Here is an 18,567-nt window from a genome sequence, read left to right on the forward strand (position 1 = left end):
AAACTTCTAGGCCAAATGCTGCTTCGATCATAAGAAATTATACTTACAACTATGCCTGCGAGCTTCCAAAAATAAATTGTAAGTGCATGAAAGATTTAGATCAAGCAAATTTGTAGCATGCCAAAACATATTTGATGGTGATTCTCACAAGAATTAATAAGAGGGTTACAAAGGGATAAAAGGATCTTAATAATCCAAATACGGCCTACACTTCTTGATACTCTTGAGTACAAAAGCAAGATTAGAAAATCAGCTCTTATGTTTGCATAGTTCAGGGATGCATTTTGTACAAGAAATTGAAATGGGACTAAATTAGAGGTTGAATCTTTAGTCGGCATGGCTCAGGAACACAAAACAGAAATGGAAATGAGATTTAAAGCAAGAGAATCAGTAAAATGTCATTCCTGCACTTTGTCTTGTGAATTGAAGAGATTAATAAAGAGAGGGGGGACAAATTGCAGGGATTACAACACACATTCTCTTACTAGACCTAACGAAGAGACAATTCAAAAAGCAACACGTTCATTCTTATAATGTCATCAAAGCCCCAAATAGACAAAAAGAAATGCAGATCAAAACACTTTTAATCAAACGAGATAATGCAAAGTGCCCAAATAATAAAAATCAAATCGAGAGAAGCGACCAATTCAATTCCAACTCGAAACAGAACACATATAGAAAAAGTAAAGAAAGAAGATAAATCAAGGTGTTCTCACAGGGACGGTAATGAGAAGCGATCGGCAGCTATAGAAACGACGGTGTACGCTCGCGGTTGTAATGGTGGTGACGACCCTTCTTCCGTTCAACAAACAATGAAATATTCTCAAACCTTCTCCTTCCTCTTCTTCTGCTTCTAGACCCAACTCCTTTAGAAACCCTCTTCTCTGCCCCTTCCTCAACTATTAAAACCCTTGCTACAAACTCCAAATTAGGAAGTCCCCAAATCGATCCTATACGACTCTTCTCTTCCAACTTTTTGAAACCCAAATCCTAACTGCTTAGCAGCTCAAACATCTAAAAAACCATAGAGGGAGATAGAGATGAGAGAGATTTGAGAATGATGGTGCAGAGGGTGACGAGATGCGAAGAAAGTGGTGGTGGCTGGCCGGTGGCTGGCTTGCCGGAGATGAGGACGGATTCCGATGAGGTGCGGTCGGAGAAGAAGGGTTTGATTATTGGGTAAATCCAAGGTTTGGATTAGGGTAAAAGAAAATGGCAGATGGTGGTGGTGTTGATTGGTGGTGAAAAATGGGTTTGGGTTACAAACGATGGAAATGGAGGTGGAAATTAATCAAGGGAGAAGAAGATGGTAACGACGGCTCTTTTCTTCCTCTCTCTCGAGCCTTCTGCAAATCTCCATTTATCTCCTTCTCCCTCTGCTAGAGAAACCCCCCAAATGAGATCAGAAATCCCCCTAAAATCTGAGATGAAGAAGAGGTGGTTTGGGTAGATCCAACTGGCGTGGGTTTGGGGAGAGAAAGAGATGGGGTTTAGGTTAGATTGAGGGTTCTGTAGAGGGGAATGACCGGATTCCGGTGGGATTCCGGCAAAGCCACTGGAATCCATGGAGGTTGGAATTGAATGGGTAAATGAGAAGGGGGTTTTGGTGGTGGGATAGAGGTAGAAAATGGTGGTGGGTTTGGGCGGCTCGGCTGGTGGCTTCTCGCCGGATTCGGGCAATCCGGTCGGAGAAGATGGGTTAATGGTAGAGGTGGCTGAAGAGTGATCGGAGAAAAGGGGTTTGGTAGTGGGTTTCGGTGGCTGTAGGGGAGCTAGATGGTGGAGAAGGGTTTCAATGGAGGTTGACGAAGATGAAGATGGGTTTCAAGGTGGGTTGGCCGGCGAGAATGGGCTTTGAAATGGGTTTGCAGAAAAATAGAAGAGGGTTTGGTGGATAAAAGAGGTGGGGATGGTGGAGGTGGGTTGGATTTAATGGAAATGGAGGTGGGGATCAGGTCTTGCGCGCGATGGCCGGCGGCAACGAAGAGTGCCGGAGAAGATGACCGGCTCCTCTTTTCTATATCTCTCTCTCTCTCTCTTTCTCCCTTTGCAATTCTCGCCCAAATGAGGAGGTCTCCCTCTGTATATCTCCCTCTCTCTCGGCATCTCTCTCCCTCTCTGCTTTTTGTCTTGCGGCTGCCGATAAGGTCCCCTGTTGGGGAGAACGAAAATGAAGAAGAACCTCCCAAAACCCTAGTCGATTACCCTTTAAAAAGAGAGTGCGAGGGCTGATACTTGCACCCCCCAAGTCTTGGTAATAGCACCCGCCCAACTTGTCTTTTCTCTTTTGGTTATATAATTGCAGGAATTGGTGTTGGCACACCCATGATTTGATAAACTACCCTCCTTTTACATGGGAAATGATATACTTTACCCTCCATATTCCACGGACAGACCCTATGGTGCATTTATGACTACTCTTTTAACCTACAAAGGTGGTGACCCACATAAAACATTAGCACACCCAACCTTGACAAATCACACCCCCTTATTGCACTACACTACACTACCAACTCAGCTTGTCTAATTAAACAATTTTTATCGGATTTTCCTAAAATTTTAATGGGACCTACTTGGGACACTAAACTACCCTAGGAAGAAATTTGGAACTATAAAACACTAATTTCCTAGGGTTTTTATTTAAAACAAGATATTGGGGTTCGGTCAAAATGGGGTGTCTACAATAAGCTAACTCTTTAACTTAGCAAATACATAAATCTCTTTTCTCTAGGCCGCCCTTTCAGGTTTTCAACTTAGTGGATCTTCAGACTCTCGTTCTTTTCTTTTCTTTATGTTTTTTGTTCTAATTTGCCTTGAACCTTTGATTGTTTCACCAGAAGGACTTTCTAGGTGGGCTCGGGTTCAAAAGGGTTAGATATCAAAAGTTCAAACGATTTGAATCGAATCTGGTCTTGCCAGACTACCTACGTACCCCAAAAATGGAGGATCAGATCCGCGTAGTTCGTTTTGGGGTTCAAAGAATGGTTTACCTTTTTAGCTTCAAAATTTTCAAAGGGGAATGATTTAGCTTTTATCCCAAAGGTTGACCGAACCTGAGTTGATCAGGTTGCCTACGTACCCCTGAAGAGGTGGGGATCAGGTCCGCGTAGTTCGGGTGCATAAAATGCCCCTGGTTTATAATGTGGTTGAAATAATTGTTTGGTTTTAAAGTGTTGGCTCAAATGGCTCACAAAAGAGTTTTTTAAGCGTTGGGATTTTGGCTATAAAGGCTCAAACATCCAAGGATGGCCTCCTGGTGTTTTGATGTGTAAGCTCTTGAGGAATAAGGTTCAACAGCTTTGAATATTTTTGTCGAGGAGTCTGGCGGTATTCTTGGGCAAGACTTTCATCACGATGCTCCACTTGAATTTGCACTTGACTCAGAGATCTTGAATTCATGCTCAAGATTCTTCAGCTCTCATTAGTCTCCAAATGCTGAAGACAATTCCATATTCAGTTTATCTCATTGACTCCATCATATGAGTCTTTGATATTCTTAAGGATTTGTCTTAGGGACACATTCCCTTCTCCTTCTATTCTTTTTTGCTTTTAGACATTAGGAATGTCCTTACTCTTGAAGTATTCCACCTCGGAATCTCATTGAAAACATGTAGCCCAAGTGCTCTTTTCGGGCTCAAATTGATGACTTCATTTTCTGAAAGTCTTCTCTAAGCTTTTCATCAGCTCGACTGGATGTCTGATGCTTCACTCTCTTGAATTTTACTTTTTGACTGATATCTAAGGCTGACGGAGTCTTCGCTTTTCATCACAACAAGGCATTCACCTGGTTTATCCTCATAGGATCAAGCAAGACCGCCTCGAACTCCTATAAACAGGTTTATCAATTTCTCGCTCTCCTCGGGAGATAAAGTTTTGCCAATCCATCTTTTCCAGGTTTCGGATTTCGATACCACTATCAACAGCTTCAATTTTCTCTTTGAGTGGCTATGCGATGCTCTTCCTCTCGTTTGATCATCTTGCAGATCTCGAGAGGAATTTTGTCTGCATTCTCATCCGAGAAGGGTGTCTTTAGTTATTTAAATATTAGATCTAAGAGTGAATCATAGAATATTGAAGATATAGAATCAAACGCTTTATTGAATTGAAAACTTTCAAGTACATCGTTGACTCATGGACATGCCTCTATGGGCTTTACATCTGCTGTGACAGAAGACTGGACTCTGACTCAATGAAAAGACTGACAGACATGACACACTTTTTTTTCTTCTCTTTTTTTTTGACATTAACATTATGACTCACCAACTTTCAAACACAAGAGTTGGTATACACTTGATAGAAAATAAATCTAGAAACATGACACTTAGAACATAACACTTGAAACATGATGCTTGGATCATGACACTTATGCAGAGGCAAGGAACTGGCACTGAAGTTCACGAGTGATACACCTTCCTCCATGATGTTGTCGGCTAAGGAGTTCGACCCTGGTTTAGGAACCTTAGAAGAGGCGGTCCCATGTAGTTCTGTCTACCTGACCCAAACTGCCCTTGAAAACTTGTTGATGACCTCATACTCTCTGCCCTGACATTCTTCAGAGGCTCAAATTCTGACATCTGTCCTTTTTCTTTCGATTCATTTTCCTGCTCTGAGGTGGCATAAGCAAAGGTGGTGGAACCTTTGAAGGGTTGAATGGGTCTAACCGGTGCATAATTCACGAAAGCATGGAGTTCAAGAAGAAGGGAAGAGTCTCTGTCTATCTCGTCCTGAATTTTGTGTTTCAATGCCAGGCACTTTTCTGTTGAATGACCAATACCTCCATGGTACTCGCAATATCGATCTCTTCTCCAGTGTTTGGGGAGTGGGTTAGGAAGAGGCTTCGGATCTAAAAGTGTCAAACGACCTTCAGTGACCCATTTCTTCATGATAACTTCCTGAGAACAAGGTAGGTAAGTGAATTCCCTCCTCAGTCTCTGACCCATCCTTTCTTCCACTTCTATTATTGGCTTCTTAATGCTTTGTTTGGTTGCTGGGTTTTTTTGTTCCCAGGATTTATGTGGGTAAAGGTTTAGTGGTCACATCACCTTTTTCTTGCTGACATCAGCAAAATCTTATCTTGAAAAGGGTGTTCTCTCTTTCTCTCTCTACCCTCTCTCTCCACTCATCATAATATCTTTCTCTAATTAATGCTTGTCCCCTCTTTTGTCTCCTACCTTTACCCACATAAATCCCAGGAAAAAAAAACTCAGCATCCAAACAGAGCATAAAGGGTTGACGATAGGGTCCAGCATTCTTAACTTCACTGGGAACAATGACAGGCTTTGTCCCACTATGCAAATCAATATATCTGTCAAGAATTAAACTCTGAACTGATGTTTCTTCTGTCATAGTACCCATATCGGCAAACTGCTTAGGAGCTGAATCACATCCGATGAACATATATCGTATCTGAGTTTTCATCTCCCTCACTTCTTCAGTTAGCATGGCCATCTAACCAAAGAGTTTAACCATCCAGTTTTCCATTCTGATGAGGGCTGACCTTCCGAAAAATTCTCCATTGGTCGAGAGTTTGATGGAACAGGTGGCGTATCTAAAATAGGACGAATAAGGGATGCAGGATCCAATAATGGTTCATCCATAGAGATAGCTCCTACCATCGGTAAAGGGCCAACTGACCTTTGCACTGTTTTTCTGCTAGCACTAGGTTCTCCAACAACTACCGTACCATCCTTGATAACTTTTAGGATCTTGTGTTTCAAGGCTTGGCAACTGTTGGTTGAATGTCCATGATCTCGATCATATTCACAGTAGTCTTGTTCATAAAAGTTGCCAGGAAGTGGATTTGGAGGAGGGGAAGGTTCAGGAAGTTCAAGTTTACCCACTTCGACCAATTCTCTCAAAGCTTTTTCAAGATTCTTTGGCAATGGAGGAATCTCTTTATTTGGCTTTTGAATATGCTTGTTTCCTTTCTGGGCCACCTTCTTGAAAGGTTGACGAGAGGTCTCCACATTGCTGACCTCTTTAGCTGCTACCATAGTCCTCTTTCCGTCTCCAACATCAGTTGAGGTCCTTGTCTTTAGGCCTTTGGTCAGTGCATCCTCTACTTGGGTTCCCGTCTTGATGAGGTGATTGAAATCGAGAAAGTATTGGATAGCCATATGATGGTAGTATTGTGAAAACAGATTCTTCACCACAATTTTAATCTGGTCCTCATCTGACAGATGATGAGTCATCTGCGCAGCTTTCCTTCTCCATCTGCGGATGAAGGAAGTGAAGGTTTCATCATGTCCTTGTTTCAACATTTTCAAATCCCTTTTGGTTACATCGATTCCCTCTTCCATGGAAAAATGTTCCACAAACTTGTTGGCAATGTCTTCCAAAGTTCTGATCTCTTCAGATTTTAAGCTCAAAAACCATTTCTTAGCAGTTCCGACTAGAGACCTGGGGAATAGGAGAGCAATCTGCTCTGGAGAGAGGCCATGCTGCTGCAGAAGAGAAATGACGGATTCCAGATGACTTGTGGGGCATCCCGTCCCATCATACTTATCAAGATCAGGTACTGTGATTAGGAGGAAGAACAACACCTGGGGCTATCATGAAGTCAGACATGTTCAACTTCTTAGGACCCTAGAATCTCATATTTTCTACTTCTTGAGTCAGCTTGTCCAATCTGTCAGCTATCCCTTTACTCTTGTCTAGTCTATCAAGATGGGGAAGATAGTTCTCTTCTGCATACTGTTCATCATCGAAGTCATCTTCCACATCGAATACTGCAGATCTAGTCACCACAGGAGGTGCAGGAGGTATACTTGGGGGTTGCTGAGGAACATGTTCTTTGAAAGTAGAACCCCTATCATTTTTCAGACAGGTTATCTCCTCATTCATATTATTCATCTGTTGGAGCATAGACTTCATCAATTCATTCATCTCGGCCAGGGTATTTCCGGATTCAGCCATCTAGTTTGAAGTAGGTAAAAGGAAATAGGTAAAGCAAATGAGTGAAGCCAACAAGGTCAGACTCCTGCCATGGAATTGACAAACACTTGAGTTCAGTATAGGGTAATCAAATGAAAATCCCATATGCAAGTTGAGACAAGAGATTATGTGAATATATCTTTCCCATGGATAAAATCCGGCAGCATAACATCTATGCAAAGACATATGGTAAGATAAGCACATAGAGTTTGTCAACAAGTCTGTAAGCCCAAGGGTCTACTCTCCTATCGTGTTTTGATGATTCTAAACATAATTGATTGTGTTTTTGAATACTAATCAATTTGCTTTGAAGTGTTGTGTTTGAGATAGGATTGATCATTGAAGAAACCAACACACACAACATGGTCATGCTTGGAGATATCCCATACAAGAGTCAAAGGAGATAAGTGAAGCTCACCTCATCTCTCAAGCAAGCATACACAAGATGGAAGATCAATTGAAGACCAAGACTAAAGAGAAGTTGAAAGCTACATAGGTATCATTGTACATCCTTTCTCTTTAGATTTTCAAGTCAAGGCAAAACGTTTTTCAAAGTGTTTTCAACTTGGTTTTCAAAGAACACTTAAGAACTTAAAATGCATTAGTGAATGGTTATGTGGTGGACCAACATGTTGGGACCCTCATAAACATTCCAAAATAACCATAGGAGTTGAGTTCCAAAAGCTAAAAATCAAACAAGCAATAAAAATCAAAAACTGCGGATTTTTAGGCTTCTCGGAACTCCGAGAAAATTTCTCGGAGCTCCGAGAAATGGTCCAGTAGAAATTTTATTTCTTCTGGCCGTTGTCTCGGAACTCCGAGAATATTTCTCGGAACTCCGAGAATTCTCGGAACTCCGAGAATTCTCGGAACTCCGAGAATGGTTCTCGGAACTCCGAGAACCTTGCGACAGCTCAAAAAAGAGCCGTTGGGTTTTGAATTAAAATTTGTTTTTTTGTTATCTACACCCCCAAACGGTCATATTTTGAGGAGAGACTATTTATACAATATCTAGAGGATTATTTCCTCTCTCTTGATGTTTTGAAAAACCCTCTTAAGCACTCAAGCAAACTTGCAACCCTTTCAAGCTTAAGATTTTTGGTTTTTCCCAAACTTGCCTTTCACTTGTGAACCTATTGAGTTTGGATTTAGAGCTATCACTTGCAATCTTTGTTGAAGAGCAATCAAGGAACTACAAAGGGCATCAAGCTTTCAAGAAGAAGCCAAGCTATCAAATCTTCCATATCTTGTATAGGTGGCTAGGGCATTCCTTTTTTAATTCCCTAGAGAGCAACCGCTTAGAACTCGGCGGAGAAGGAGAGTCTTTGTAAAGGTGTAAGGGCATCCTTGTTTAATATCCCTTGAAATTGTAACCGCCTCGGAGCCGGGCATCGTGGAGGTCTCCAATAGTGGAATCCCTCAAGTGCGACCTTGAGTAGAGTGGAGTAGGCCGTTGGCCGAACCACTATATATCGGTGTGTCATTTCTCACTCTTGCATTTCCATTATTGTTTTGGCTTGGCATTTCACTTTGTTCTTTCAATTATATTTGCACTAACCAAATATTTAATTAAGTGAAGAAAAATTCCAATTAGGGTTTATAGATAATTTTCAAAAGGCCTAATATTGAGTTAAATTCAATTCACCCCCCCCCCCTCTTGAGTATTTCAAAGTCTAAAAGATAACGACTAAACCAAGGTATTTGGAGAGAATTCAACAGCATAACGGCTATGCAGGGAGAAAAGGGTAAGATACACACATAAAATTTGTCAATGAGTCTAAAGGATAGTGACCAAACTCAAGGCATTTGGGAGCACAATAGATATATAGAGAGGGTCTGAAGCAGCTAATCACAAAGGGTATGCCAACAGGGTTGACATACACTCCCTGGTCAACTACGAATGAGCACTAAAAATTATGAATACTCATGATAGCAGCAACACTTTCTATTTTCTATGCTTTCCCTCACAATACTCCTTGAATATGCAAAGGATCAAATGCTAGCTATATGATAAAATAGAAATGACACTAATAACATATCCTAATCAACAACTTTGTGCATACATTAGGATCAACAGCCAAAATGGATTCACATAAAGCCGCACTTCAGTCAAAGGGATAAACCAAAACATATACTATCAATAAGTTATGCTGATATTCTCATTATCCACAAGGAAAGAGCTGTTAGGAGCATTGACATGTCTGAACATCAACATATATCTCAACAAGAACTCAAAGATTTATCTTTTATATGTGTGTGTATATATATATATATATATATAAAGCTCTGATAAAAACACCTATACCAAACTCTGATAAATAAATAAATAAAAAGTAAAAAATTCACAGTCACAAACATAATAACAAAAATCATTCAAGACGGGAAGAACTAGGAAAATCAAGCTCATAATTCTAGATTTCAGATACAATAAAAAAAATGATAGGAAAACAGAGATCAATTAACCATCATATATTAAGGATAAAAGAAAAATTAAAGTCTATATCTGCTGCTCGGTCAAGTTGCCTTTTCCAAAGATCTTTCTTTGAGGATTAGCAGCAGAGAGGCTTACTCTCAACTTGATTCGAAGCTTCGATATTACAATTTGCAACACTAATGGAAATGATTCAAGAAATGGAATTTCTAAGTTAGAAATTAGGATTAGGAATGATCGGATCTAAGTAAAAAAAAGGATCGGATCTAGGGCATGAGATGAGAAGATGAGGATTTCCAAAGGAGATTAGAGATTCTAGAGCTCAAATAAAGGTTAAAACAGCAAGATTATTATAAGGAAAGCTTGATCGAAGGTCAGCCGGAGCTCGAATCCGCCGGTAGATTCACCGGAGAAGACGATCGGAAAAGAGGGGAAAGTTTGGGGAAAAATCTCTCTCGCTCTCTCTCTCTCTCTCTCTCTCTCTCTCTCTCTCTCTCTCTCTCTCTGCTGATTTTTGTTTGGCAAATGAAGAAGAAGAAGCTCTGATCTGATGAATTTCTGAAAATTAATAGTGGAAAAGAAGCTTAAAATCAGCCGGAGCTCGGAATCCCACCGGGAATTTGCCCGGAGAAGGTCTTTGGGCTAGGGTTTAAAATTGAGGAAAATCCTCTCCAAAATGGCTCTGCTAGGGTTTTCTAGAAAACCTTACCTCCTTGAAAATGAAGCCTCTCTCACTTTTTTATAGATTTTTGACAATTCTTTTTATCCCCCTTGTACTTGCTTATGGACAACCCCCTTGTACTTGGTTTTCACTTTGTGTAAATAGAATATGGTCATCTCTGGAAAATGATTAATGAAAATTAAAGAGACAAATTCCAGCCCTTTTAATTACCCAGGAACAACTCCTTACTGCAAGTTATTCTACCTAGACCACACCCAAACTGATTAAACCACTCCCCTTTTTCTATACTATGCTACACTATACTACGAACTACGCTCCTCTTATTAGAGAGATCTTGTCCGATTTCGACGAAATTTTGCAGGGATCTAACTAAGACCCTAAGCTAGCCTAGGGTGAAATTTGGAGCTTTAGATCAATGATTTGATGGGGTTTGTACTTAAACAAGGGGATAGGGCCCGGTCAAAATGGGGTGTCTACAATATCCCAGCCAGGTTCGCTTCTCCTGAACTGCCACATCACATTGACTGTTTTTTACCACAACAGTTTGGCGCCATCTGTGGGGCACGAACGAAAAGTTGTCCCCAATCTCCCACATGGCAGGCAAGAAAAGCAACCGCACGGGTTCAGGTCAAGGTGCAGGATCGGGGCGAGGTGCCCACTCCCCGCAGCCACCTAGGGACCCTCCGCTTTCCAAGGTTCCTCCAAAGAGCAGGCACCTAGCTTCACAAATCGTAGCTGAAATTCATCCAGAGGATCAAGGACTAGAAGAGCATCGATCGGCCGCGCCCATTATGCAGCTCCCAGTGGAGCAGTTCAATCACATGATGCAACAAGTGGCCGATCTGACTAACCAAGTCAAGATCCTCACCAACCCTCATCCGGTTTGTCCATTGTCCCCAGGGCTACACATGCAAAAAGAGGGAGTGTCTCACAGGCGCGAAGAGCCACGCGACTGTCTCAAATCTCGTTCGTGCTCGTCCAATCGATATTCCTACCACAATCATGATCGGTCTCCTTCGATGACTCGAAACAGACGTCGAGAATGATCTCCATCACCAAGCCACGATTGCCATCGGGATCGATCGAGATCGGTACCGACAACAAGGCCCAAAGAATATCGTAGGCCAGAGAAAGCACCAAGAGCAGAAGAAAAGATCCGAGAGTCGATCAAACTCTGCTTCTAATCCTCTACAAGAACATAAAGGCATAGGGAAAGAAAAGAAGACAAAAAGGGCGAGCGCATGAAGCGCAAAGTTGAAGCAATTGATCATCAGATTGAAGAACTAGCCAAAGGTCGTAAGAATCCTGATCTCGAAGTCTTCAACAGCAAGGCTCCATTTATAGAAGCTGATATACTACGTCAGCAAAGTGTTGCACGAAGCTGAGACAAGGTATAATCGAATGGAGAAGTTGGCATATGCTCTAATAATGGCAGCATGGAAGCTAAGACCATACTTCCAAGCACACAATCAAAGTACTGACCGACCAACCGCTAAGGCAGATTCTACACAAACCCGACACATCCGGATGACTAGTCAGGAGATCGGTAGAATTTAGTGAGTTTGAAATTAGATACTTACCTCGGTAGGCAATAAAGGCTCAGATCCTTGCTAACTTCGTGGTAGAGTGTACTCAGCCCAAGCAATCGGAGGAGAAGCAGGAAAATTCACAGCAGCCCCCAGGTGGGGATAATACAACTACACCTGGGGAACAAGAGCGTGTGAACGATGCGGAGAGCTCACAACAACCTCCGAGTGGGGATAATACAACTACTCTCGGGGGGCAAGAGCATGAGAAACAGGCACCGAACCTCGAAGGACCCAGTGATCCAAGCGAAGCCGAATCAGCCACTATCAACTTCAAGAAAATAATCTGAATATTCCAATTCGGATGAGTGAAAACTGATCACTTGCTAATACTCCCGAAAGCCGAAGAACAAACTCGGGTTGGGATAAAAAGGCATGATGATGGGTTAAGCTTCCAAAGAGATAAAATTTGAAAAGAGCATTCAAGGTAGCCAAAAAAACCAATCACTTGCCAACCTCTCGAAAACCAGAGGACAACCTCAGGTTGGGAGAGATAAAGGCATGATGATAGGTTACGTAAATAGAAAACCCAAGTTTCTAAACTCAGGTCAAACCAAAACACCTAACCTGGTCGTCCATCCAAATTCTAGGAACTACCTATGAGGGATGCCAAAGACCGAGTTAGGTGGAATAGAAAAAGTTATGAACCCCGAAAAAAGGTAGGGGAAATCTAACAGCTACTGGCTCTCAAAAAGTCAGCACAGGAGTCTTAATCCAATCAACCTTAGCCTATCAAAGCACAGTTGGTCCAATTAGGACCACCCCCTGCAATTAGACAAAATTGCTTCACTAACCATAAAAGCAAGAAAAACTACATGTACGACAACAGAGCAATGAAATTTCCAAGCATGAGAAAGTTCTGTATTTACCAAGTACGAAGTAGTAAAACATCCACCACACAAAGAGTAGCAAGACTACTTAAAAGGAAAAGCAGCCAAAATCCCAAGAAATCATTATTCACAGCTTTGGTTTCTTTATTGGTGCCCAATACTGACTTGAGTGTCGAAGGGCCTGCCCGGGGACTATACCCCGGGTTGGCCTTCTGACCGGGTGCTACCTTGTACAGGACTCATCTGAGCACAGGACCCTCTCTATCAGACGATCGGATCAACATCAACTCCAATACCCGATCATATCCCAGCTAGGTTCGCTTCTCCTGAACTGCCACATCACATTGACTGTTTTTTACCACAACATAGCCCATCAGATCAACGGTCCTGATCACCAAACTCATTGCTACAAGTAAAATGAATCATGGTCGTTTTCCCTTTTCAAGGAGACTGAGATTGTCTAGCTGGTCGAATTCATTTAAAAACTTGAAGCGTGGAGATGAGAAATTCAAAAAGGTTGTATAACCAATTCAAAAACTGAAAAACTTGAAGCGTGGAGATGAGAAATCAGAGAACTTGACCGTTCTATCTCCTTTTGCTGCCAAAATTACTAAAATTACCCTTTTATTTTTCAAAATGAATGAAACACACTTGCTCTTTACGCTATGTGGCAAGCAGTGATTTGATGGTTCCCCCATAGCATCGTGATGGGAGTAAAAGGTGGATAGATGATAACATCATGACACTCCCTTAGCATCCGCTTGAAGGTGTCCCCCGCGGCCCAAAGTTGCGACCAGGTGCATCAATCCCAGACAGGTGCAAGCCCATCCCCATCCTCCGCTAGAGCGGCCGTCCGATCTATTACACTTGGCCCCCATAAAGTATATTGGGTAATCATCGCCTGTCAACCCCTTGACGTCCATCTCCCTCAAAGCCGTACACGATGCTTGTCCGCCACCTCACCGGCACACGCCACTTCACAGGACACGAGTCGTCACATCAACCAACCATCTGTTAGGGGTAAAATTGGAACCCGCTCTTCAGATCTAGACAAGTGTCATGGAACCATAAGATGGCTCATAGTAAATCATGCATCTTTCACTTTCCTTTGATAACGGACTCCACGATCTCACTTGCCACGTCCGCCGAAGTTGTTAGAGATCGGATCTCACAATCTTGTGATTAAGACATTGGGCTTCAACTAACACATACACCAAATATAGTTCTGTTAACTTCGTAACCAATTGAGAAGAGACACATAGGCCTTACACGAGGTTAATATGTATGACTCCCTTTAAAAGAGGACTCTCCCACTCAGATGAGGAGAAGAGAACATAAACACTCTCCAGAATTCTAGAGGTGATCAAGAGCTTTCTTTGATGTAAGCTCTTGGATCTTCATCTCCATTTTTCTCCGTGAGGATCTCTGATCGGTAAAAGGTTTATGTTCTTAGTTCAATTCCTACTTCTTGTCATGTTTCTAGTCTTAGCTTTCTTTTGTAAACATTAATTTTTAGTTGTGAGCTAGTTGAGATCTTTTGCAGCTAGATCTTCGGGATCTTTCACCTTTTTCTGTAAGTACAAGAAGTTAACGGCTGAACTCTACCAACCGTACGATCATCAAGATGGAAATTAGTGTTAACAAATTGGCGCCATCCCTGGGACCTCATCGTTCTCTAGAAAGTTTCCTACAGCAATGAAGAATCCGATCTCCAAGCAAGATGACAGAGTAATGACGAGAAGTCAAGTTAGTCACGGCTCCACCACTAATGTTCATCTCCCCCACCAAACAAGCAACATCTCCCTTCGACGGAGGAATCTCCGGCGGGATCCAATCACTATAACAATTTCTCAACCATAGAGAAGTATAATGATATCTCCCGGTAAGTCACTGAGATCCTTCGCCAATTACCGCCCTCACTAGATATTCCAAGGGAAGCGGAACCTCTAGTTACTCGATCTCTGCCTAGAGCAGATCTGGACGATAGTGAAGACTCTCAAGAGGATTGTCACCCCCGTGGAAGACGTCATCGAGAGCGCCGGCCTCCGTTTCCATCACACGCCTGGTGCAAACTAATTACTCCAGTGATCTACCAAATATCATTGAAACTCCAATAGACAACATCACTTCCCTACCAGACTCCCAGATAGTGCACCTACAACCTTAGATAGACAGATTGCTGTAGATCCAGTTGTTCCGGTAGTGGAATTGAACTACGATCAAATCGCTAGACTAGAGAGCCAGCTCTGGGAAGTTAGGCAAGAGGATAAAGCTCCTTACAACATCAATCTCCTCGATGAGTGAGAGAAGGAAGCAATCTCACCTTTTACGTGAGAAATAATGTCTGCTCCAGTAGATCCAACATTCGATCTGGCCCATTTTACGTCATATGATAGAACTGTTGATCCGTTGGAGTTTCTCAAGATCTACCAGAGGATAATGCATCTCTGGGGTGATTCCGATGGTTTCATGTGCAAATATTTACCTTCGTTATTGAAAGGAAATGCCAGTACATGGTATTCCAGTTTGAAACCTAATTCCATCGGGTCATTTCATGAGCTAGGTAGGCAAATTGCCTCCTATTTTGCAAACAAGCGGTCCCGACGTAGATCAGTCCCGACGCTTTGATTGCGTTGTGCCAAGCAAAAGGCGAGACCCTACGGAGTTTCATGAGCCAATTTAACGCTCAAGTGGTTCAAATCACCAACATTGATCTTGATAACGACCTCAAAAGCTGCCATCATGAACCAAGATTTGAAGCTCTCACTTCATGTCGAGCCCCCTTGCACTCTCCAGGACCTCATGACGAGGGCCGATTGGTTCGTCGACACCGAGGAATCACTCATCTTGGATAGAGATGTAGATCATCAAAAACCCCAAGAAAAGCCAAGAGACTAGGTTTACCCTAGGCATGAGGGGTGCATAACACCTTCCCCGAATGTAACCATAACCTTTACTCGAATTTCTGTAAGGACCCAGGCCATAACAAACAGAGCAAACTTATGTGTTCTAGGCACCCTACCTAGAGTACAACTGCGGTTACTGCTCTTTCAATGAAACTCGGATTCCTATCCTCGTTTCATCGAAAAGCAGATACGGGTCCTAGGTCCTAACCTAGGTGGCGGCTCTGAAGTTCTCTTTCATGTGAATATGGGGGAAAATTTAGGAAAAAAAGTAATGCGTCGAGATACTCTAGTAGGTTTACAATTTATTTTTTTTGCAAATAAGGAAAATTTTCAAGGATAACCACACCAACCAAGCCGACGATGCCATTGCAAATAAGGAAATAACACCAAGCCGACTGCGCCGAGTTCTCTTGTAGGTTTACAATTTTTTTTGCAAATAAGGAAAATTTTCAAGGAAAACCACTAAGCCGTTGCAAATAAGGAAATACTTCAAGGAAAACCACATACGCTAACCAAGCCGACCACGCCGAGTCCTCTTGTAGGTTTACAATTTTTTTTACAAATAAGGAAAATTTTCAAGCAAAACCGCACTAACCAAGCCGACCAAACCATTGCAAATAAGGAAATATTTCAAGGAAAACCATGCTAACCAAGAAGACCACGCCGACTACTCTTGTAGGTTTACAATTTTCTTTTCAAATAAGGAAAATGCTCAAGGAAAACCATACTAACCAAGCCGACCAAGCAATTGCAAATACGGAAATATTTCAAGCAAAACCACACTAACCAAGCCAACCACACAGAGTCCAAAAAGCCCTTAAAAAGGCAATGTATTCAAGTCGAAGCTTCTTATGAGAAAGACAAAGGTTTGCTTGTGCCATGAGAAAGATAAGGTTGGCCCAGGCATGACATTCCATATTTGTCATCCTCATTTACATAAACGGCCCCACAAATGCAAATATAAATAGCCATCTAATGATACAGACCAACAACGTCCTCAGCACAATCTCTCATCTCTCCCAAGCATCAAAAGAGAGAGCGAAATTTCGATTAGGGCAGTATTTTCACTGCTCTTCTATCTTCTTTTCTTCTAATTAGGAGAAACCACCCATAACTACCATCATGGAGCCCTCCGAGAACAATCCCAACAGACAAAAATCAACTCCCAACCCAGGTTATTCTCAGAATACCCCTGAAAATCCTACTGCCGGTGACTCAAAATCCATCCTCTTCAACGAATCGACCTCTGCAGTTGATCCTTGTTCGAGCTCCAACTTCACCCATGGGTCAAACCCCGTCTTAGAAACTCCGATAGTCCTCGGCATGTCGTCAGACAGTCAGTCACAAATGTTCCTAGAAGACTTGGATACTGAATGTTGGGACTCCGCCAAGGAAGATGACGATTTTAACTTCTCCAATAACAATATCTCTCAACTCACTCCCTCTGAAATACTAAACACCATTATCCCTCCTTTCCCTCCTTCCGAATCCGAAGATTCTTCTCATTTTATCCTCCCCAACTGCATCTTCTCTGATATTCCCTCCACAAGTCAGATTCCTCACTCTTCATTTCCAATCAGGAACGATTCTTTTATCGACCCAGTTATCGAAAGAGGCGATTTATCTCCAAGCCATTCACAAGTTGAGCAATTGATCCGAGCTGCAAAGTTTGTTGAAGCCGACAATATCATGGAAGCGAATATGATATTGCAGCAGCTCAATCAGGAGTTGTCGCTTGCTGCTGGAAATCCGCTTCAAAGAGCTGTTTTTTACTTTAAGGAGGCTCTTGAGTCTCTACTGTGTGGCACAATAGGGAGTTACTTAGATGCACTTTCTTCGATCGACGCCATTCATAAGATCGACGCCTACAAGGACTTTTACGAAATCTTGCCCATCTCAAAATTCACAAATTTCACTGCAAATCAGGCAATAATTGAAGCTGTCGACGGTTTCACGTTGGTACATGTGATCGATTTTGATATTGGAATCGGAGATCAATGGATGTCATTCATGCTTGATATTTCGAAGAGATGTAGAGCAGCCATGAGCCAGCTGCCATTGGTCCGGATCACAGCCATTGTCGAGAAGGAATCACTTGAGACGGATCTAGCTCTGCAAAACCTCCGTAACTTAGCAAGGGATCTCGGCCTACAGATTCAGGTCGAATTTCTTAGTGTTTATATTTTTGCAACCCTCGCCTTCGGCGCAATCTGGATCGCCGATGGCGAGGCAACTGTCGTGAATTTCTCTCAGTCTATCTTTCGAAAACTCGAAGGGGAGGGGATGGCAGAGGTCGAATCCGTATATGGATTCCTCCGCTACCTGCGCCAGATCTCCCCTAGAATCATTGTGTTTGTCGACATGGAATGTCGATGTGGCTACAACCATGCCATCGGGACGTCGTTCCATCAAAACATCGTCGCCGGGCTCAAATACTACTCATCACTTATGGAATCCCTTGACACTGTGGCTTCTGATGCCACGACCGAAAAGACACAGGGAATCGAGAGGTTCCTACTCCAGCCAAGGATCTTCCAGTGTGTCATGGAGGCTTTGAAACGGCCATTCAAATGGCGGGAGCTGATCTCCAATGCCGGAATGTTACCAATCCCGTTTAGCGAATTTACTCACAGGGATGTCGAGTGCCTGGTACGGAGGTCCCCAGTACAGGGCTTCCAGGTGGCACAACAACATGGGTCAATGATGCTTATGTGGCAAGAGAGGGAGATTGCCTCCACGTCAGCGTGGAGTTTGTCTTGAATTGGATGGCTTCTGGGTGCTTCTTCTGTCTCCCCCCTACTGTTTTAGTTGCTTATTTGATTGGCTTTTATGCGTGTTGTTGGGTGTTTTTGTCTTTCTTTTATTTCTTGTTTCTATCTTGACCTCTTTTGTCTTTGTATCAACTAAGATGTTTGAGAAACAAAAGACCAAAGGTCAAGCTCAAAATGCTCTATATATAAATTAAAGAAATAATAAAGGGAAAGTTTTAGATAACATTCATTTTTGTTGTTGCTGCTGCTGTTGTCACCTATCCCATGCACATGTTGGTCTTTAGCATAGTTAGCAAAACTCCGTTTTAAATGGCATGTTTTATTGGTGTGCCGTTTAAAACTTTTACGACGAATAAAAATCCATTTTTTTGGGCAAACTTTTAAACGTGTTTAAAATGCATTTTAAACTTTTAAACACATTTTTTTGG

At 42.3% G+C, this 18,567-nt stretch overlaps 1 protein-coding gene across 1 annotated transcript; it reads left to right on the plus strand.

Annotated features, from left to right (window-relative positions):
- The first annotated feature begins 16,490 nt into the window (after nt 1-16,490).
- On the plus strand, nt 16,491-18,128 carry LOC143891715 (scarecrow-like protein 15). The gene has a single exon (XM_077396253.1). The coding sequence runs from the start codon at nt 16,491-16,493 to the stop codon at nt 18,126-18,128; it is 1,638 nt and encodes a 545-aa protein (XP_077252368.1).
- Nucleotides 18,129-18,567: the final 439 nt, after the last annotated feature.

Source organism: Tasmannia lanceolata, unplaced genomic scaffold, assembly GCF_043159265.1.
Source record: "Tasmannia lanceolata isolate RefF3 unplaced genomic scaffold, GAP_Taslan_0.1 ptg000015l, whole genome shotgun sequence".
NCBI classification, from domain to species: domain Eukaryota; kingdom Viridiplantae; phylum Streptophyta; class Magnoliopsida; order Canellales; family Winteraceae; genus Tasmannia; species Tasmannia lanceolata.